The 24,028-nt window shown below is 41.5% G+C and overlaps 1 protein-coding gene across 5 annotated transcripts in view; it reads right to left on the reverse strand.

Annotated features, from left to right (window-relative positions):
• Positions 1–24,028, reverse strand: part of CAMK1D (calcium/calmodulin dependent protein kinase ID) — a 431,007-nt gene that overhangs the window by 145,254 nt on the left and 261,725 nt on the right. For all 5 annotated transcript variants that reach the window (XM_053894728.1, XM_019460777.2, XM_019460776.2 and 2 more), the window contains one exon: positions 18,962–19,036. In XM_053894728.1, the coding sequence (XP_053750703.1) occupies positions 18,962–19,036 (75 nt within the window). The remainder of the gene's footprint in view (positions 1–18,961; positions 19,037–24,028) is intronic.

Here is a 24,028-nt window from a genome sequence, read left to right on the forward strand (position 1 = left end):
AACATAGGAGGCAACGTGTTAAAAGGCTCTTTGTCAAAACACACTGTGAAATATTTTTTTTTTTTCCCTGAGCACAGAATCAATAAATCAGAAAGAAAGGCTGGTCTCGAATCAACAGGAGTTGCTCAGTGAGATAATTAAAGACCCAAATCATTAAGGGCTCAGTACAAAGGCTGACATTAAAAATGAATCTGTTCTGAAAATGCATCACATCAGACTTTTTCCCATTTAGAGTCTGTTATTACCCATCAATCTCTTCCCTCCCTCTTTCAATCCCATCCCCACACAGGAAGACTTGGGCTCTGATTGTGCCAGCGAAATGAAATTGTTTGTCATGTGGACAAGTGATTCTCATGTCAGAATTACTGGAAGCCATGAAATCACTACTATTCAAAATTGCTAGTGAGAGCTCCAGTCTGCTTAAGTAACCCATGGTTCTTAAAGATCTGGTAAGTAATTTTCACAATATAGTCTTAAAGCCCTGGGAATAAAGACAGATGGGGGCTCTTTAAAGGAAATGTTTGTAGTACGGCAAAATAAGAAATTTTATTTGTACAAAAGGGTACAAAACAGGTTTTCTTGGTATTCTAAACACCCAATCTTTCCTCCAAGAATCAACCCCTATCAATTTTCGAAACATGCTTCCGGACACTTCCTGCACAGCTAAGCCTACATGTGTCTACATAACCGTATTTGAAAACAGAAATAAGAGAGTACACTACACAATGTTAGTGTTTAGTGCTTCTTCATTAATATCACATCTTTGCCACCATCCCACATCAGTACATATAAAGCAACCTCATTCGGGACATAACATTTCCACACATGCATATGGAACTTTCAAAGTGTAAATAACGTTAACTTCGGAATAGGCTAAATGGAGAATCAATGAATCTTAGGAACGAACCGTCCCCAGGAGCTCCTGCTGTTCCAACTCGCGTCTGCCACTTGATGGGACTCACTGCTGACACCATTACTCCAATCTGGGAAACAGCATCTCTTTCTCAGCTCTCTGGCCAGACGTGTAGTTGGGGGAATGATGGAACAGCTTAAGGTACACCTGACGGGCAGAGGCAGGCAAGGCAGGGTCCTACCTAAGCCTCATCGTCTCCTGCAAAACTTTAAGAGTCTAAAATTCCCATTACGGCCCACTCACCTGTTCTCAAGGTGCGAGTCTACCCATCCCCGGGCACTCACCTGTGCTCAATCGTCCATGACTTTCTGCCACTCAAAACTGCCATCCCCTCTCTCCCTATCAAGCCCAGGATAATTGAGAACAGGGAGAGAGTGAATCACTGCCCAGAGGGGCCTGGAGTGACTTTTCTGAATAAAAATATGTATAACTCAGTGGCTGAAGAACTATTCCTGGAGATGAGGAACAACTCAGTCTTTTCATAAGGGGCCCCGGTCAAGTTGCCGTCAGTTAAACAAGCTGCACTTCGTGAGAAGGCAGGTGCTTGAGCAAAGTGAATACTGTACTTATTACTGACTTGTGGTGGCTCTTCCAACATGGGAGGGACAGTCCCTCAGCACTGAGTCCTTGTAAAAGATGCTAAAACTCAGGCATGTTTCTTAGTTCTAACACGTCTATAGTCAAGATCACAGTTCCGGTACAGTGGAGTTAAACATGACTATTTTTAGGTAACCTTCAGAAGACAAGGCTTAGCCTTCAGGAACCCTTGGAAAACATCCCTCAGTTACAGACCCTTGGAAAACATCCCTCAGTTACAGACCCTCCTGCTGGGATATCAGGAGGTAGTCACTCTGTTTCCATTTCCATCTGGAGTATTTCCTATGAACTACTCTACATAAAGGTTTCTCTGTTTTCCACCGTGAAAGCTAACCTATTCCAGGTTCACTGTATTTCCTGAGTTTAGAGATCTCGACACCAAAAATATAAATAAAAAGCCCAGTGACAGAAAAGGATTTTGCCCAACTCCCAACATCTTCTGGATATAATCTCTTAAGGTTCTTTTTCATTATAGGGATTACCAATGAGATATATAATATATATTTACACAAGAAGGTGACAGACCACATTATCTTTAAATGCTGTGGCTATAGGAAGTTGTTCAATCCATACAGTGATGCAATTTTTTAAATAAGCAGTCATTTAAAAATATTTTAAAATAACTCCATTATTTGCATGTTTTTTTTTTTTTTTAGTATTTAGACACATGAATCAATAATCTAGGATACTCAGAGATGTCTTTTAAAAATTCAGTTATCTCCCTCAAGGACTCTTACAACAAGGGCTCATAACTTAACATGGCTGGAGTCCTTTCTTCCAAAGAACTTGGCATAAATCCGTGGGAAATACCCTGGCTAGGACTGCTTCTGAGATCCTCACTTCTCTAATGCACTCACCTCATGTCTGACCCAACACACTTTCTCTGCTACCCCGATCCCATCTGACACCCTCCAGAGACGCAGTGGGAGGTCACTGACCCTTTGAAAGCGCCCAGTAACTCAAAGTACTCCACTCTCCCAGGGGGCATGATGGCTTCTTAAAATACCAAGATGGTAGCAAACTTCCTGCTGCAGCTGACTCCCTACACAGGAGCTCGCTGGCTGCCGTACTGGGAGCCACACAAACGGGCCCCTGGGCTCCGAGGTGCGTGTACTAAGGGTGTCTGTGCACATCACTCCCTTCACAGAACAAGAAATTGCTCTCCCTTCAGGTCCTGTCTTCCCTATGGCTTGCTTTGTTTGTTTTAAAGGCATCAGATGACCCATCTGTATGCAACGCATAGGACAGCACGCCCTATGCATCCATTATGAGGGAAAACACCAGGTTTTTGAAATAGTTGCTTTGAAATATTTGTCTCATTTGCTCAGTCACTAAGAGTCTGAATAAATGGTTATCGGAGGGGTAATGAAAACAGAGGTGTAGTGCTGAAAACAAATACTTGCTGATAGTTTAATTTATTAGGGAGCTATACAAAAAACAAAACAAAACAAAACAAAAACGAAAAACAAAATAACAAACAACAACAGCAACCCTAGATCCCTAAATTCATTTACTTAATAATCTTATGACAGACTTATTATGTTCTGGGCATTGACAAATGCAAAAAAAAAAAAAAGGAAAAAGAAAAAAAGACAATGATCTTCTTCTCAAAGAGCTTAGGTAGATGAACACGTATGAGCAAATAAAGCAGAAAAAGCATGATAAAATCATATACGGTAACAGGTGGAACAGCCAGGAAGGACGGGCTTCATTCCCAGAGAGAAGGCAGGTCAGAAACAGCAGCACAAAGAGAAGTGCTGTATGATTTCGTATCCAACCAGTCCATTTTGAGAGTCAACAGAACCGCATAATGTCTGAAATTTTCATTTATGGACTGACAAACTGGTTTATCACATTGGTAGGCCCACAAAAGGAATTCCGTTTAAAAACTATTTTTTTAAATAAAATTATTTCCAAAAAATTAAAATAATTTCTATCAATGTATGTGAAAACAAGAAAAAATTTAATTTCTTTCTGTTCATTGTCTGAATATCAGAAAATAATTACAGCATCATTAATTACTCTCAGCATATATTCACATATTATAATCAATTTTTATTTCTAGCGTATCTGAAGAATTTACTTTTTTCCAATGTGGATTTATTATTTTGTATTTTTTCACAAGATTGTTTACAATCATCTTCAAAGTTGTATTTTATGATCACTGCGTTTGCACCTGTCAGCACCTTCAATGGATTCTTCTCGAGTGGCCATGATGTTTTTAACTTAGAAAACACTGTCATTTTGCTACCTTCCTTCAACAAATAATACCTTTCGTCAGTAAATCTCAAAAAATAAACCTTGTCAAAGAACATGTCTCTATTAATGGATTTTTAAATGCTTCTCCAAATTTGGGGGCTGCGAAATAGTCAGCCTTCCCAATCTCATTCCACTGCAGTATAGACATAAAATTATCCAATTCAAAATAGGGGTTCCACCAAGACACTTCCCACAGATTGAGTTATGCCAAAGCACAATTCTAGAATTTCCGAACTCTTATATACCATCAAGCTCTCCTCACCAAATTGGTTCCGTTTCTTTCTTCCTCTCATAGGGAGACGTTGCAGGTTTTGTTTTCAATAACTGCGATTTGCGAAAAGCTTCAAAGTGGCTGTTGTTTGCACTTCACTCATCGAATACTTCGACTACAGATTTCCGACTGTCTTTTAACCAATGCACCAAACTATGGGGGATTTATTTATAAAGAAGGGTGATGCTGTTTTAGTACACGTAAATTGATTCGCAAAGTTCCTCCCTCAAAGGCTCCTCGGGTTCTAATAGGCAACTGATGGAGCTGGCAGCTTAGGACAAACGATAAATGTGTGGAGTAAACAGAATACAAGAGAACGGGAAAGGAATCTAACCAGAATCACGTGAAAGGAGAGCTGAGCGGTGCCGGGGACTGAGAATACGTGGTCATGGCAGAGGTAATAAAACGGGCCATCATTTCTGAGATGAGCACCATTTAATTTTCAGCAGCTCTGAGCCACCGGGCCATGTGCTGTCCTCCAGCGGTCCCCAGCAGCCCCGCGTAGAAGCTGAAGATGCAAGCTGCTACACTCATGTCCAGCTCTGCACCTGCAGGGTGGATGTGGTGGGCGCAGAGGGAAGGATTCTGGCCTGGCAGGACCAGTGCCCTGGCCCGTGCCGGGGGTGAGGCTGGGTAGGGGAGCCCAGGGAGGGAGGCACTGGGGGGTTCTCAGCAACGTCAAAGAACCGGCCAGAAAGTAAACATTGAGCGACTGTTGTCAGCTGGGCTGAAGGCAGGTACGGAGTGGTGGAGGTTATGTCTACAGAGCCTTGGTGGCCCTGGGAGCACCTTTGTAGAGGGCGGCCAAGGGTAGGAGAAGAGCAAGGAAGGTTGGTGGGAACACAGATTGAGAGCCTGAGCTACAAAGGAAGCAGGGCGTTTTACTTCCAGATGTAAAATTAACCATCTAGATGTGGCAATGGGGGATCCAGCAGAATTCTGAAGGCCTGCTTCAGAATAGGAACCAAAGACCCTCTGCGTAACCCAGCCGTTACAGAAAGGCCCTCCTCCCATCATGTGAAATATCAAATTGCATACGTTCATCAGGGCTGCGAAGCCAGCTTCAGCACCAACGTGCCTTATGTATAAAGCCATGGATTCAAAGAGGTAAGACATGCTTTTAGAAACATCATCATGGGAAATGGAGAACCTTGGCTAGCAAACGCAGAAAATCCAACGGCTTTCTAACATCTGCGATTATTCCATGGGGATTTACCCTGAGGAAATGGACACAGCAAAAGACACACGAGACCACAGGACTTTAGACCAGAGGCCTTAGGCTCATCTTGAACAAATGAACAAACAACACTAAGAACTCCTCCACGTCACAGACAGACCAAGACAGACCAGGCGCTGAGCTGTCACAGGGCCCAGCAGAGGCAGAAGGGAGCCTGGAACCCACAGCTTCTGAGTCCAATCCATGTTCTTCCCATTTCACAGCGTTCCTAAGTAAATTTCTTAAATAATCCCTGTGACATCTCCCCCCCCCCCCAGATCTCTTCCAGATGCCTGACAACATCTCCCAAATGGAAACATGAGAGATTTACCCCTAATAATCCCACATTTTCTCATGAAACAATCTGAAAACCATTTGAATTTCCATGATTCTAATCAAGGGGCGGTGATTCCCTCAAAAGAACAGAAGTTAGGGTGGGATTAGATCATTTCCATGCTCATGGATTGGAAGAATAAATATTGTGAAATGTCTGTACTACCCAAAACAATGTACACATTTAATACAATCACTACCAACAGCATTTTTCAGAGAACTAGAACAAATAAGCCTGAAGTTTGTATGGAACCATGAAAGACCCTGAATAGCCAAAGTGATCCTGAAAAAGAAAAGCAAACTGGAGACATCAGAATTCTGGATTTCTGGGGCACCTGCGTGGCATGGTTGAGTGTCCGACTCTTGCTTTTGGCTCGGGTCGTGATCCCGCACTACTGGGATCGAGCCCCACATCGGCCTCTGCGCTGACAGCATGGAACCTGCTTGGGATTTTCTCTCTCCCTCTCTCTCTCTGCCCCTCTCCCACTCATATTCTCTCTCTCTCTCTCTCTCTCTCTCTCTCTCTCAATAAACAAATAAATAAACATTAAAAAAAAAGAATTCTGGATTTCAAGTTATGTACAATGCTGTAGTAATCAAAACAGGATGGTACTGGCACAAAAACAGACACACAGATCAACAGATCAGAATAGAAAACCCAGAAATAAGCCCACAATTATATGGTCAATTCATCTTTGACAAGGTAGGAAAGAATATCCAATGAGAAAAAGTCTCTACAACAAATGGTATTGGGAAAACTGGACAGCCACATGCAAAAGAATTAAACAGGACCACTTTCTTACACCATACACAAAAATAAATTCAGAATGGATTAAAGACTTAATGTGAGACCTAAAACCATAAAAATCTTAGAAGAGAACCCAGGCAGCAACGTCTTTGATATCAGCTGTCGCAACTGCTTTCTAAATGTCTCCTGAGACAAGGGAAGCAAAAGCAAAAAATAAACTACTTGATTACATCAAAACAAAAAGCTTCTGCACAGAAAACAATCAACAAAACTAAAAGGGAGCCTATGGAATAGCAGACAATATACGCAAATGACATATCTGATAAAGGATCACTATCCAAAATATATCAAGAACTTATACAACTCAAAACCCAAAAAACAAATAATCCAATTAGAAATGGACAGAAGACACAAACAGACACTTCTCCAAAGAAGACAGCCAGATGGCCAACACACAGGAAAAGATGCTCATCACCGTTCATCATCAGGGAAATGCAAATCAAAACTACAATGAGATATCACCTCACACCTGTCAGAATGGCTAAAATCAAAAACTCAAGAAACAACAGGTGTCATGTATTATCGGTAGGAATACAAACTGGTATAGCCATTGTGGAAAACAGTGTGGAAGTTCCTCAAAAAGTTAAAAATAGAACTACCTTATGATCCAGCAATCGTGCTACTGGGTATTTATCCAGTAGTCCCCTAGAGGGGAAGGGAGTCCATTTTTTTCATGACTGGATCCCCACTGGCTAACAATGACAGACACATGGAAAGGGCTCCCCCATAAGTACTTGTTGAGTAAATGAATGAATGGTTATCATGATGCATAATGATCAGCAGAGACAAAAAATTTCGGGAAAGAGTGAAAAGTACCCCTGGGATCACAGAGGGCACAGCATACATTTTAGAGGGGAGCAATTAAAGCCCACAAATGCATTCTTCGAGGTTTATGCAGGTTTCTCTGGGTCACAGGGAAGGCCTCAGTGGAGGAGACACCCTCAGGGGGACAGTGAAGAGGACTTAAATGATGGGTGTGCTGGGCACGCGTGGGGTGCGGACAGCGCTCCGGGATGAAGGGCTGGTACAAAGACAGGCATTATGAGGAGCCTGGGTGGGATGGTGAGGGATTTACTCTGATGCTGTGAAAGGAAAGGAAGGATCTAGAGGCCTGACAAGAGTCAAAAGAGCATTATTGAACTTGGAAAAACACGAGAGCAAACCTGAGGTTGGAAGGTACACATCCTATTTGCAGGGCATGAGGAAATTGGTTTTGCTGGAGTAGGGAGCCTGTTTGTTTTCATAAGTCATCAGAACTGTAATTCAGGAGCATCTCAGGCCAAAATGTGTATTCTGATATAGTCAGAAATGTATTACTGCGTAGGCATGTTTTTTATAAGCCCTGTTTTTTAAAAAAAATATTTATTTTTTAGAGAGAGAGAGAGAGAGCATGAGTGGAGGAGGGTGCAGAGAGAGAGGGAGACACAGAATCCAAAGCAGGCTCCAGGCTCCAAGCTGTCAGCACAGAGCCCGAAGCAGGGCTCGAACTCACAAACTGTGAGATCATGACCCAAGCCAAAGTCAGATACTTAACCAACTGAGCCACCCAGGTGCCCCACAAGCCCTGTTTTTTATCAACTAAGGATATCAGAAACAATGAAGTCCATGGCGATACCTTCTAGATTTTTAACTTTACAAGCCTCAGATTGCTGACTTTAGAGATGTTTCCTTAAGTCAAATAAATATGTGTACAACATATAACTTAATAAATGGATAATTTCTGAAATTGATGTTTTATGTTCTAAACATGACTCTACTCTTCCATGTACTTTTATGGTTCTCAAATTTGAGTATTAATAACCAGTTGTTACTTACCAAAATTTTTATAACTGTAGGAGAGTGGGGGGGAGGGATAAAACAGGTGAAGGGGATTAAGAGCACACTTATGATGAGCAATAAGTAATGCACAGAATTGTTAAATCACTATATTTATAGTACACCTGGAACTAATATACCACTGTATGGTAACTATACTGGAATTAAAATATAAAACTTTAAAAACAACAACATTTTTTGACAGTTCTATAATGTATGGGATACTTAAAGTATGCATACTTTAAAGAACTCATTGGAAACTTAATGAGGGGCACCTCGGTGGCTCAGTCAGTTAAGTGTCTGACTTCAGCTCAGGTCATGATCTCACGGTTCATTGAGTTCAAGCCCCATGTTGGGCTGTACTGACTGCTCAGAGCCTAGAGCCTGCTTCAGATTCTGTGTCTCCCTCTCTCTCTCTCTAACACTACCCCACTCATGCTTGCGCTCTCTCTCTCAAAAATAAATAATAAACACTAAAAATTAAAAAAAAAAGAAATTTAATGAAAGGTGTTAAATTTCATTCAAATTGGATAGAACAGATAAGACAATATTTAGAAAAGTACTGCAAAAATATTTAAGTCAATGATTATATTAAAAGCATGGTCATAAAAAGTAACAGCTGTTACCAGAGATAAAGGAGGACATCATAAAATGATGGGAGGGTCAATTCACCAAGAAGATAAAAGCACCAAATATGCACGGAACATGAGATTTCCCAAATACACGAAGCAAACATTGACAGGAGTGCAGGGAGAAAAGGACAGCTCTATAAAAAGAGTAGAAGACTTCCACACCCTACTCTCCATAACAGAACAACCAGGAAGAACATCAGTTAGGAAACCGAGGACTTGAACAACACCAAAGACCAGACAGACATACACAGAATGCCAACCAACAACAGCAAAGTACACATTTTTCTCAAGTTCACACAGAACATTCTCCACCATATGTTAGGAAACAAAACAAAACAAAACAAAAAAAAACAAGGCTTAATACATTTTAAAAGACTGAAATCGTACAAAGTATCTTTTCCAACCACAGTGGAAGGAAACTAGGAAATCAACAGCAGAAAGAACACCAGAATATTCATAAAAATGTAGAAATTAAGCAACACATTCTTAAACAGCCATGGGGACAAAGAAGAAATCACAGGGAAATGAGAAAATATCTTGGACAAATGAAAATGAAAACATAGCATAGCAAAACTTAGAGGCTGCAGCAAAAGCAGTGCTAAGAGGAAAATTAATAGTCACACATGCTTACATTAAAAGAGAAGAAAGTTCTCAGAAAACATGATTGTACATTCGAAATTTCATAGACTTGAACCTGGGTGGTTCATGATTACATTGGACCTTGGTTTTCTTTACCTTCTAAGCAATCTAAACCCTGTACATCTCAGTGGGTTTTCCAGGGGCAGGAGGGAAAAAAATAACAACATATATTAAATTACTAGCCTGGAGGATGAAAAACTAGCAGTCGCAGCAGCAGCAGAGCCCAGAGTACTGAACCCGCTGCGCCCCCCCCCCCCCGCCCCCGCCACAGGCTGGACTGCTCCCAAAGACTGGACTGACCCCCCACACACGGACTAAGCCCTCATAGACCGGAACCACCCACCAACAGACTGGACCCCTTACAGTTTGGACCCCCATAGACTGGACTACCCACAGATTAAATCTTTATAGATTAGACTCACCCCAGATGAGACCCGACAGACTGAACCCCCTCACAGACTGGATCCCCAGCCCACAGACTAAACCCTCATAGACTGGAACCCATCCCCCCCTCCCAGACTGGACCTCTTACAGTCTGGACCCTCACCCCACAGACTAAACCCTCATAGACTGGGCCCCCTACATATAGACTAGACCCCTTATAAACTGACCCCCCCTCACAGACTGAACCCCCTCATAGAATGGACCCCCTCATAGACTGAACCCCTCATGTCTCACCCAGGCTCCTTAAAACTTCTTATATCAGCCCTTCAGCCTGGAACACAGGTCCCACCCCACCCACGCCCAACACATCCATCTGGCTTGTCCTAATCACTTCCACCCAAGGGTATCTCCTCCATATAGCCTTCCCTGTGACCCAGAGTCCCTGCAGTGGTTTTGCATCATGATGGCTCTTCCACAAAGAGAACTACTGGAGGGACCAACCACGTGTCCAACCCCTTCCCACCCACCCAACACTCAACAAAAGTCACCCACCCCTAGGTTCTCAATGAGTGTCTGTTGTGAGCAAAGGTGAGATTTTGGAAATTTATATGTGAATATATTACGGTGTCATAGGCAGAAACACTTTCGTCTTCATTATTATGCTTGGCTACTTAAAAAGACTTTCTGTTGGGAGTAGTAATTTGTGTTCTAATTAAAACTGTTTCTGGGAACACACTGTATGAATTATGAGGACAATATCCACATGAAGCTAACACTGGCAAACCCCCCAAAACGGAACAGTTCAAACAGCTTCACGCACAAGCCAAGGGAGTAGATAAACCATATTTTCTCCTGGAAGCTGTATATATTTTCATGTCTTAGGCCACTCAGGAATCTACTATTCTTTAAAGAAAGTGCATTTAATCATTAGTGTTTCAAATTCAGCAAATAACTTGTACATATCTTAATGCTACCATGAAATGAAAGAGATACTAGAAATATTTGTATCTTACATGAAATACATGTAATGCAACATATCATCATATCAGTAAAACATACTCATTTACTCCTTCATTAATTGACAGAATTATTTAAGAAAGAAACATGATCTTTGCTGTTATGTTGAGATTACTTTAGTGATTTCCCGTGATATTCATCAGCAAACTTTTTCTCCTCACAAACCATGACAAAATATAGGGCATTTTCTAGTCAGCTCTGCTTTTAAAATACTTATTGAATCATAAGTACTAATCTTTTCCAAGTAAACCAAACTGTTCACATTAGTATTACCTACAAGATTTTTTCCTAGAAAATATCATCAGTGTATTGCATCACACTGGTTAAGGGCATTCACTGGGTCACTCGCTGGCTTGGGTAAATGATTCAACGTTTCTGCTCAGCTTCTTCCTGTAAAATTGGGATTAAAGTGGTTCCTAAGTTTTTTGGTTTTTGTTTTTGTAAGGGTTAAATAAGTGAATAAATACATGTTAGCCATTAGTCTTTTTATATGTAATTATATTAATTGGACAAATATGTATTAAATGCCTATCATACTGTGCAAGCACTGTTCTAGCAGAGAACAAAGCAGGGAGACATTTTCTGATGGCAACAGGTGCTACAGAGGAAAGCGAAGTTGGGGAAGGTGGCAGGGGATAAATGTGAGCGTGGCAGGAGGTGGTTGGGGGAGAGGATATCTGATACAGGAGATCTGGGGGAATGGCTCAGTGAGAAGATGCTACCTGGCAACATTTCTAATTTTTACTTCATTCTACAATAGCATTAAGATATCTATGGGAAAGTGTTCCAAGCAGAGAGAACAGCAGGAACAAAGGCCCCCAGTGGTGCAGGCTTGGCATCTTTGAGGAACAGCAAGGAGGCCAGTATGGTTGCGGGTGAATGAAATCATGAGGGAGAAGTGAAAGATGAGATCAGGGAGGTAACCAGGGGCTGGGGACACACAGTGCCCTGAAGGTTGTTCTGAGGACTTGGTCTTTTATCCTGAGATGAAAAGCCAATGGGAGTTTTCAAAAGAGGTATAAGCAAAGTCTGGCCAATCTGCTAAGAAAGAACAGTGAAGTAGAGAAGGCTGGGGGAAGAAAGATAAGTTTTATATATGATGGAGACTTCGATCAGGGTGGTGGCTGTAGAGATGGTGGGCAAGTGGTGGGATTGTCAACTTTCCCAAGTTGGGACCAGAGGATTTGCCAATGGATAGGACTGTGGGGCATAAGAGCAAAAGACGAGTCAAGCATGACTGTGGCTTTTGGCCTGAATAACTAGAAGAACAGAGTTGCCATTTGCTAAGACAAGGTAGACAGCAGGAGAAGCAGATTTTGTGTAAAATTCAGGAGTTTATTTTGGATCTGGTGAGTGAGTGATGCTTATTACACAGCCAAGTGGAATTCTCAAGCAGAAAATTGGATACACATCCATGGTTTCAGGGGAGGAGTCCAGGCTGATCATATAAATTCAGGAGTGACCCATATATAGAAATTTAAGTCCTACTGAAAATATAATTCATTAGGGAATATGATATATTTTTAGGGAAAAGAAGTCATTCTGATATGTCCTTTGAATTGTATCAGCCTGAAATACAGCTTACATCCCACGCTGGTACAGACACCAAAGGGGAGGAGTTGAGGGGGCATCCTTTATCATCTCCAAATGTATGGGCGGATATTCCACAACCAAAGTCAGATGAGGAATTAACTCTAAACAAACTGACTTCTCACCTGTAACTTATCTCAGTGTCACTGACCTTATACTATCTATAGAAGAATGGTCTAAAAGAATAGCACTCTGAAAAAAAAGATAATTCTTCAAAAACCCCAAATAAAATTTTACATATAGACCAATATAAAAAATCAAGTCTCTTCTGCTGTAGCAGCAAAGGAGCAAATATGCTACAGAACTCAGACCTGATATTTCAGATATTAGCAGTTAGCTAAGTAATAAAACTAGGGTGCTGACTGCTAGGAATTTACCCAAGGGATATAGGAGTACTGATGCATAGGGGCACTTGTACCCCAATGTCTATAGCAGCACTCTCAACAATAGCCAAATTGTGGAAAGAGCCTAAATGTCCATCAACTGATGAATGGATAAAGAAATTGTGGTTTATATACACAATGGAGTACTATGTGGCAATGAAAAAGAATGAAATATGGCCCTTTGTAGCAACGTGGATGGAACTGGAAAGTGTTACGCTAAGTGAAATAAGTCATACAGAAGAAGGCAGATACCATATGTTATCACTCTTATGTGGATCCTGAGAAACTTAACAGAAACCCATGGGGGAGGGGAAGGAAAAAAAAAAAAAGAGGTTAGAGTGGAAGAGAGCCAAAGCATAAGAGACTCTTAAAAACTGAGAACAAACTGAGGGTTGATGGGGGGTGGGAGAGAGGGGAGGGTAGGTGATGGGTATTGAAGAGGGCATCTTTTGGGATGAGCACTGGGTTTTGTATGGAAACCAATTTGACAATAAATTTCATATATTAAAAAAAAAATGAGGGTGCTGAGCATCCCGTTATATATGAGCACAAATGCCCAAGATGATGTTTCCTAGGACATCAGAAACCGCCCAAGCACAAATATTATGAAACAAGTCCCCCCAAATGTTGTGTTCTAGATACTCCCCAAGTGTTTAGAAACAAAATCAAATCAAACCAGTTAAAAAAAAGAAAATGTTTCAGAATAAATTCAACAAAGATATAGATTTATACACAGAAAACTATATAACACTAAAAGAAATGAAAGATCTAAATAAATGAGAAATTGGTCATGTTTATGGATTGAAACACTTGAGTTTTTTAAGTTATCAGTTGTTTCCAAACTAATGTACAGATTCAATGCCATCCCAAACCAATTCCTACAAGGCTTTCTGCAAAATAAACACACGTGCCGATTCTAAAATTCGTATGAAAGTGCAAACAATCTATAATACCCAAAGCAATTTGGAGAAAAGAATAATAAAGTTAGAGGACTCTAATACCTGATTTCAAGACTTACTAGAAAGCTACAGTAAGCAAGATGGTGTGGTATGGGCAAAAGACAGATATATAAAGTAATGGAATAGAATGAGTCCAGAAATTAAGTCAGCTGTGTAAAGGTCAATTGATTTTTGACAAAGGTACGAAGGCAATTAATCGAGAAAAGAAAGTCTTTTTAGCAAATGATGCTGAAAATGGTATATCCCAATGGAAAAATAAAAGAATATCATCCTTACCTTGCACCATACATTAAAATTAACCTGCAGGTGACCTTATATTAGACCTAAGTGGAAAACCCAAAACTATACAACTTATAGAAGAAAGAAACATTTGCAAACTTAGGGTAGGCAAAGACTTCTCATACACGACACCAAAAGCACAAACCATAAGAGAAAATAAATTGATGAGTTGAACTTTATCACCATTAAAATGTTTCCTACTCAAAAGGTGTCATTAAGAATTAGGTGTTGGTTTTTTGGGTATGACACAGAACACATCAATGACAAAAGAAAAAAATAAGCTGAACTGTGTCAACATTAAAAACTTTGGTGCTATGAGTGATGCCACTGAGAAAGTAAAAGGACAGCGCTTAGGACAGGAGAAAACATTTGTAAATAATATGTCTAATAAAGGACTTGTATTAGAATATATAAGGAAGTTTTATAGCTCAAAAACAAAAACCAAATGACCCAATTTTAAACTGTGTAAGGTATTTGAACAGATGTTTCTCTAAATGAGACATACAAGTGTCCAAGAAGTACATGAAAAGATGATCAACATCATTAGTCATCAGAGAAATGTAAATCAAAACTGCACTGAGATATCACTCCACACCCACGAGGATGGCTATCAACAAAAAGACAAATAATAAACAAGTACAGGAGAGGATGTGGAGACACTGGAATCCTGACATAGTACTCATGGGATTGTAAAATGGGGCAGTCACTTTGGATCACAGTTCAGAAGTTCCTCAAAATGGTAAACACAGAGTTACCATTTGACCCAGCCATCCCACTCCTAGGTATATACCCAGGGGAAATGAAAACATATGGTCACACAAAAATTTGTACGTGGAAATGTCTAGCGTCTTTATTTACAATAGCTGAAAGTATAAACAACCTAAATGTCCATCAACCGATAAATAAATAAAATGGGATATAGCCATATAATGGAATATTATTTGGCCATAAAAAGGAATGAACTATCGACACATGCTACAACATGGATAAATCCTGAAAACATTAAGCCACATGAAAAGCTGGTCACAAAAGACCACACATCGTATGATCCCACTGATATGAAATATTGAGAATAGGCAATTCTAAAGAAACAGAAAGTGAGAGGTTAGGGAGGGAAGAACTGAGAGTAACCGCTAATGGGTATGGATCTCTTTTAGGTGTTCTCCTTAATATTTATTTCTTTAGTTTGAGAGAGAGAGTGCACGAGCAGGGCAGGGGCAGAGAAAGAGAGAGAGAGAATCCGAAGCAGGTTCCTCACTGTCAGCATGGAGCCCAATGCAGGGCTCGATGACACGAACCGTGAGATCATGATGTGAGCTGAAATCAAGAGTCTGATGTTTAACTGACTGACCCACCCAGGCACCACTTACATGTTCTCCTTTAGAACATAAGATGTTCTAAAATTAGATTGTGTGATGGTTGTACAATCTTGTGACTAAAACAAAACCACTGTATACTTTAAATGCATGAATTGTTCGGTATGTGAATTATATCTCAGTAAAGCTAGTTTTTAAAAAGACACTATTAAGAAAACGACCAAAAAAAAGCAAGCTATAGAATGGGAGAAAAATTTGTATGACATATATCTGACAAAAGACAGAATATATAAAGAACACTTAGAACCCAATAATATCATGATAAACAATCCAATAAAAAGTGAGCAAAAGATTTGAAGAGGCAGTTTACTCAAGAAGATAAGCAAACGGCCAATCAGGATACAAAAAGATGATCATCATAATTCATCAGCAGGGAAATGCACACACCCATGGGTGTCTACCCATAAGAATGGCTAAAATTGAAAAAACAAAGTAGCAAATATTGATAAGAATGTAGAGTAACAAGAACTTACATACACTGTTGATAAAAATGTAAAAAGGTAAACCCACTTTAGAAAACTGGCAGTTTCTCAAAAAGTTCAATCTAACACCTACTATATGGCCCACTCATTGTTCCTAGGTCCTCACCCGAACATATATCCACACCGAGGCTGTGTCCATAATAATCCAAGTGTCTAGCAATAATAAATGGATAAAATGTGGAACATCTGTGATGACAGAATGCTACTCAGCAGTGAAAAGGAACAAAGTACTGACCACGCTACCATACGAATGAATGTCAAGAGGTACGATGAGTGAAATAAGCCAGACACAAGATGTACCGCTGTATAATTTTGTTGACATAGTATTTTAGAAAATGCAAAATAATCTCTAATGAGTGTTAGTGGTTGCCTCTAGGGTTGGGGCTAAGGAAGGGAGTCCATCAAAGGGATATCTGGGGTAACGGAAATTTTCCGTTCTTGATGGTGGTGGTGGTTTCAGGAGTACGATTCACGCTCACATTCATCACTAAATTGTTCAGTTTAAATGGGTGCAGTTGATTAGGTGTAAGTTCTATCTCAACAAAGTTGACCTTCAAAAAGTAATGAGAACCAATGGGAAGAGAATTTATATACAAGTAAACAGCTCACAACCAGAAAATCCAATGTTTGTATAAATAGCGCCTCTAAACCTCTGAGTGGTACATGTGCACGTAAATAGTGTTCTCCTTTGGCACTTCAAACATCCCTTCCCACTGATTCTGTAACGAATTTGCCTGACAAACCTCATATGGTACCCCCAACAGTCAAGTCTAGCCCACCTTCTCTGTCTAATTACAAATTCTGAACAAATGGGATCCATATCTAAGACGTTTTAGGACGATTGCAAAAGAGAGGATAAATCCCTGATGGCAAAGCTCAGTGAAGGGGTGGGACAGCTGTGTCCCCAGGAAGACTTCCAAACTTTGTTCTAAGGTTCATTCCCCTTGCAGACACTTTTATGCTCTCATGCCAACCTATCTTTACATAAACTTCTGCTGATAAGCATACAGTCAAGTTGCTTCGAAAGTTAGAACTTAAATCTACTTGAACTTCATCTCATAAAATGAAAGACCATCTGTAGAGATACAGATGAAATGATACAGATGTCCACAAAGAAAGAGTCTGTATGGAGGCCCTGCTATTTATGGCACTATTTATTTCCCACACATTTTTCTCATTCAGGACTCGCTATAACCTTCCAATGTAAATATTGTTGTTATTATGTAAATATTACTATTTCTCCCCACTAAGGAAATGGATACTCAGAGAGGCTCAGGTATTTGCCCAAATGCACCCAGCTAGGAAGAGGCAGAACTGAGATTTACATAAGGGGGACACTTTCAACCGATTTATTTAGTGACAGATCCATAGAGAACTTAAAGCAAGTGAACACACATAGCTTTGGTTTCAAGTATTAATGCCTTTTCTTTTTCTTCTTTTGCATCACCGATAAAAAAAGCACACATTGAAATATACTACTGACATTTTGTGGGCCTTAATCTTGTCACTAAAATGTCATATTCTTTCTACCGGGAAGTCAATATGTGGTGGAAAAGTGGTTCACCTGCTTTTGTAAGAACAGCCTGTAAGGGTAAAAAAAGAAAACCACAGCCCCAAAATGGGCCCACTTAGGTTAAAGCCCCAAGTCAACAAACTAAGACTTAAGACCTAAACTCACCACAGTTTCGGCTCCCTAGGAGCGTAACTTTTAATTAGTCAATATAGGATTTCCTGGTCAATTCTAGGAAATTTACTGATGGATCCCTTTTACTACCCTTAAGAGGGCAACCTTGCCTATACAGTGCATTCCTTGTTAAGAAATTTCTTTCTTGCTCTCTTTTAGTGCCCTCCCTCTGCCTTCAAAAACCTTCCTTCTGTTTAGCTCAGTGGAGCTTCCCTTTACTTGCTTGATGGGACGCTGCCCACCTCACGAATCATTTGATAAAGCCAACCAGATCTTCAAATTTGCTCAGGTGAATTTTGTTTTTGAACACTCTACCAAACACAGTCACATGAGCTTCTAGGGAGTACCCCGAATGTGGGGAGAGCCATTGCTCTCAAGGAAGAACCAGAATGTGGCAAATTATAAAGCCAACGGAACAGCAAGGAACTAGGAAAGATTGCATTTAGGTAATTGGGAATTAATGAGGAACCAGCAGTCAGAGCTGCTTAAACCTCCAGCCTCGTGGCTGACTGTAAAACTTCTGGTAACCATGCAGAACGGTCACTGGACAGAGAAAAATCGTCCATATGCTTCCAGTCCGGATACTTCAAAAAATGTCCTCCAATGTCCTATAAAAATGTTCATACAAAAAAAAAAAAAAAAAAAAGCCTACTGGTGGGGAGGCTAATTTCACTTAACAGTTTACATGTTAACTTTTACACAGGCCTTACATGCACGAGTCAAGTTTCAGCCCGAATATTCGGCTTTCTGATTTCTTCCCTCTTCTGGTAATCTCAAGCGTTACTGGAATGCAGAAATAATCTGCTGGGGGTGACAACATTGCAGTCTGACCCCACTGTACTTGTCTTAACGCCTGTCAGGAGGCCAGTTCAGTCACATGTGCATTTATCTGCCGGCAGTGTAGATGGAGGGACGGAGCCCACAGCTACCATCTGCTGCCCTCCCCCAGCATCCCTCGAAATGAAGACAAGGTGGGAGTTTCTCCTAGAGACGGGAGCAGAGTGTACTTCGTGGTGCGCCCACTGGAGTGTTTCCAGGAAGCAACATTTGGACCCCGCACGTTAAAAGCAAAAGAGACATCCTGAGTATGGCTTCCCCTGTGAGGACGAGAGGTCGTCGGTCTGGTGCAGATAAGATCCAGAGAGGCCCGCAGACCCCTGTCTAGATGAGTCGCACACCTCCCCCGTGTGCCTGTTCCCACTCCCACGGCTCAGCTGGCCCGCCACCTCCGTGTCTTTCACCACCCCGTGGCCCCTCGGACATCTGAGTTTGCGATCCCCACTCCCAGCCCCTTCTGCGCTCCTCAGGCGGATACGGTACTTACAGCTGCATGACCAAGTACAAGTGATTTGGGCTTTCGTAAATGTCTTCCAGGGCAACGATGTTTTCATGCTTGATCCTGAAAGAGAAAAAAGCACACACACATACACACACACACACACAGAAGAGTGAGTATAATTAGACACGAAAACTTTAAAAAACAGACATCATTAGAGCAAAAACTTCTAAGACCGAATCCAAATTCCATAAAGTGACTTTTGAGACTCTTCACAATCTTGTCCCCAAGCTTCCTTCCAGACCTATTTCCCGATATGGCTCTCCTGCTCTCTGCTCCCCTTCATCCCCGAGGTGCTATTTACAAGCTGGTGACTGTGGATTTACGGTTGTTCCGGCATGTACATCCCAGCCTCCCTGCATTCATTCATGTGAATCCCAGCAATGGGCCAAACCTGTAAACATCCCCTTACCTTTCAGGGCCCACCTCATCCGGCTGAGCCCCCATGGGGCGTGTAACCGCTCCCTCTTCCACAGTCCCACAGCGGCCCTCACACACCGGCCTCAACAGGTCACTGTGTGCAAACCAAACCCATCCCCCTCACAGGCTAGATGTGCCAGGGAACAGATCCACTGTCAAGTTCATGACTCCAGTGCAGGCAAAGGAACACCAGACTGACCCCTCCTTGGGGTGGGTTCTAGTCACCGCCATCACCAAAGGTCAACCCAGCACCCCAAGCTAACTAGACTGGTGCTAATCAAAATATTGTTCCCAAGCACAGCAACCAGCATCTCCTGGAAGTCTGTTAGAAATGCAAGTTCTCAGGCTTCACCCTGGTCCCAACAGATTCAGAATCCCTGAGGGCAGAGGCCAGGAAGTGTTTTTAGTAAGATCCTTAGATGATCTGTATACCCAAAGCAGAAATTCTGCAGTCAACCAGTGCTTCTCGAGCTTCAGCGAATCACCTGGGATTCTGGCTACACTGCACATTCTGATTCGGTGGGTGCGGGGCGGGCCTGTGGGTCTGCATTTCTGACAAGTCCCTGGTCCGGGTAGCAAAGTCCTAACCACAGAACCAAGAGAGAAGGAAACAGCCTAAGGCCAGTCCCTGGAAATATCCATTAAGAGTAGCTGTTGCTCAGACTATAAGGCTTGCTATTTACTTAAAGCATTTGAGAGAAGAATCATCTCATTATTCTATGAGCTAATGAACTCTTACCACAAGCCTTTCACTTAAATGACTGCCGAGCCATTTAAAAGCAAGCATTTCATGTGCAGATTCCCCTGAGCCCCTGAAAGCAGGGACCACGTCTCACTTACTTTGTTCCCCCCTCATACCTAGCATCGTCTGCTTAATAAACGTCTTCTGGATGAATGACCGATACGTGAAGGTTGTCCCTATTAACCAGCGAGAATCATTATTAACTTAGGGGAAATGGAGGCCATTTTCCTAAGTGTGAGATGCCTTTCCCTCAAAAAGAAGCTTATTAGGTGGAACAAACCAGAATATGATCTTCCCTCTGAGCAGATGAACAAAGAGAACAAAAAAGTTAACTGAGGGTGGCAATGTTTTGCTTTGATTTCTACAGCTCTGCTTAGTCAATGCAGTTGCTCGTTTGCAGAAGCCAAGACGGCATTGCACGAAATTCACATTTCATCCGCATACAGCCCATAGAGCTCCAGCCTGCTATTTATTTCTTAGCAGTGGCTACTTTGATACCTGAGCACAATAAGATCACAGTATATTACAGGAACCAAGTAAACTATGCTACCAAGGAAACCACAACACATTAAGTTAGGACTGCTGAGATCCCAGATGTTTGTGGAATTATCATTAATGGGTCTTCTGAAAGAATTATGACCACAAAAAAAGTATACAGCATATGAGTTTTTCCCAATTTTTACATTTTTAAAAATTCGCAGTTAGAATCATTCACAGGGGCACAAACATTGTCTTTCAGTGAAGTTAACTGGGGGGGGGGGGGCGGGGGGGGTTAAGTAAGAGCTCAGACCAATGAGAAAATGAAATAATAGGGTTCATGTGAAAGGGTGCCAGACAAAATTCAGGGTATCCTGTATGTCTAATTCTAGATAAACAACAACCACCTTTTTAGTGTAAGTCTGTCCCGAATATCGCATTGTTGTTTATCTGAAATTCAAATGTGATCGGGCACCCTCCATTTTCATGTGCTAAATCTGGCCACCCTAGTTACATGAATCACAGTCAATGAGCCTCTAAACTGAGCTTAGAGATTTGTACCTGCCGTTCTACCCTCTCTCAAGGTTGAGCCAAGGAGGCTGTTTGAGTCCTGGAGTACAGCCATTAACACAAATTCAACTATATACAAAGAATCAACTATGCACAAAGTGCTTGCCCCGCCAGAATAGAAGACTCTCATAAATTAAGAATATAATCCCTTCTTTGGAGGCAAGGGATGGAGAAATTAAAGTGTACTTAACCTGCCATGTCTTACATGAGTTCTTGCAGTGGCTGGAACGATACAGGTCCTGGCTATCCCCCCTCAACTAATGAATCAAGTAGTCAAGCAAATGTCATTTACTGAGTTGCTTCTATGTTCCTGGAAGAACACAAGAAAAATACAAAATGAGATTTTTCTCTCAAAAACTTATCACCTAGCTGGAGACACCCACGAAAGCAGTGAGAAAAAAATTAAGAGGCAAACTCTAGAGTACCACCATTAGGTTCAGAAAAAGCGAGGCCTGGGGCACCTGGGTGGCTCAGTCGGTTAAGCAGCCGACTTCAGCTCAGGTCACGATCTCGCGGTCTGTGAGTTTGAGCCCCGCGTCAGGCTCTGGGCTGATGGCTCAGAGCCTGGAGCCTGCTTCCGATTCTGTGTCTCCCTCTCTCTCTGCCCCTCCCCTGTTCATGCTCTGTCTCTCTCTGTCTCAAAAATAAATAAAACGTTAAAAAAAAAATTTAAAAAAAAAAAAAGAAAGAAAAGAAAAAGCGAGGCCCTGGAGGGGCCAGAATTACAGAGAAGGCCTCAGAATGGACAGGCACTGGGCTGGATGGATGATGTTTGAATAAACATACTTCAGAAATTTCAAAGAAATCCTCGAATGGCCTCTTAAATGTCTCTTAAGAAAGTGGTTTAACTAACTTGTAGATACGAAGACATGATAGAAGAAAACATTCTGGCTCCCAACAGTTGTGCTTAGGTATTTTATGCCACCCTCAGACTCTTAAAATCTACAAAAATTGAGCTCAAGATTTTAAGGCCGGGTCACCTGGGTGGCTCAGTCAGTTAAGTATCTGACTCTTGGTTTTGGCTCAGGTCATGATCTCACAGTTCGTGGGTTCGAGTACCATGTCGGGCTCTGCACTGACAGCATGGAGCCTCCTTGAGATTCTCTCTCTTTCTCTCTCTGCCCCTCCCCTACTTGTGTATTCTCTATCTCTCTCTCTCTCTCTCAAAATAAATAAATAAATAAAATAGATTTTAACATTGTTTTAGGACTAGGTGGCCTTCACAAATGCCATAGGAACATCCATGCACACATGTCTGGGCACCCACCAGGGACCAGGTGCAGCATGAGGAGTCCCAAGAATGCCAGGTCAGCCTGCATGGAGCTCACACGGGTGGGCTTCTTCCAGCTGCAGCAAGGACACTTCACAGGCAACCTTCCTTATATTTACCAGAAACCAGCCTCCTCGTAATTAGTAGGGACTCCTGGGAGCAACAGAGAACAAGCTTAGACCCTCGTCTCCTACTCCTACAAATATCTGAGGGATAGAACATCTGCCTACTGTTCTCTTCCTATGGCCGACCAATCGTCCTCCAACATGGTTTATTTTCCAATCATGCTATGGCCACTCTCACTTTTCCAGACCTGAGAGCAGTCATCCCAGTGTAAATTCTAGCACCAAGAACACGGTATTAAGTAAGAGATGTGAACTAGTAACCATTGAGAATGGATGTTATACTTTCGCAAATAAAGCCTAATATTAGGTTCATTACAATTTTTTAATGTTTATTTACTTACTTTTGAGAGAGAAAGAGAGAGCACAAGCAAGGGAGAGACAGAGAGAGAGAGAAGGAGACATAGAATCCGAAGCAGGCTCCAGGCTCTGAGCTGTCAGCACAGAGCCCAGTGCAGGGTTCAAACTCACGGACCGTGAAATTATGACCTGAGCCGAAGTGGGATGCTTCACCCACTGAGCCACCCAGGCTCTCCGGGTTCTGTTTTGTTTTTTTTTTTTAAAGCAGCTGCACAACTGTTGGCATATAAAGAATATACGCTCCACAGGGGTAGGGATTTTTAACTGGTTTGTTCACTACCATCTCTCTAATGCCAAGAAAAGTAAACAGCAGGTAGTATTTTCAATATGTATTTGTTGAATGAATCAATGAATGAATGAATAAATTTTAAGTGTTGGGTCAATTAAATGACCAGATCAGTTTTATCTGAACTTCTACCAAACAAAATCTCCTTTCTTAGTCTTGAGCTTTTGAGCTTAAAGTTTTCACCTTCAGCTTCATTAAATTCGATCTTTTGAGGTTCAATGGAGTGCTTCAAATGATCGAGAATATTCTGAATTTTTATCCTCTCGTCTATTATGTTTACTACCCTTCTCAACTTTGGGCGATCTACATATTTGCTTGGTACACATCCATCCCGATATGTCTGGATCCAAATTCCTAAAGTCTTAAGTGGGAAGGTTACAAGTCAGAGCTGGGCTCTGATATCACGCCAGAGACCCTCATCAAGATAACCCATGACATGAATCAGCTGGCTTTGACGGCTGTCATGCTGTAAAAGCCCAGCAGGGCTATCATCTAGCCTATGTTTTACCATCCTATCCATAAGGAAACAATTAGATTCCTTGCTGAAATGACATTCCTCAGTTTTACACACCACGTAATACTATTTAAAAGGGAAATGGAACGTTTGGGAAGATTTGTTCTTAGTAAACCCATGGTGGCTCCTAGCAACCACTACAGTCTTTACTAAACGATCACGAACCATCTGCTTAATTTACTGTTCCCGAATTGTGCTGTGCCTTGAAGCCAGACTTCCCAATCTACACATCTCATAGCCTACCTGGTTTATGTTTGGAAAACTTGCCAACACCTCTTACATTCTTTTCTTGAG

Source organism: Panthera pardus, unplaced genomic scaffold (genome assembly GCF_024362965.1).
Source record: "Panthera pardus isolate Hobbes unplaced genomic scaffold, ASM2436296v1 HiC_scaffold_6, whole genome shotgun sequence".
Taxonomy (NCBI): Eukaryota; Metazoa; Chordata; class Mammalia; order Carnivora; family Felidae; genus Panthera; species Panthera pardus.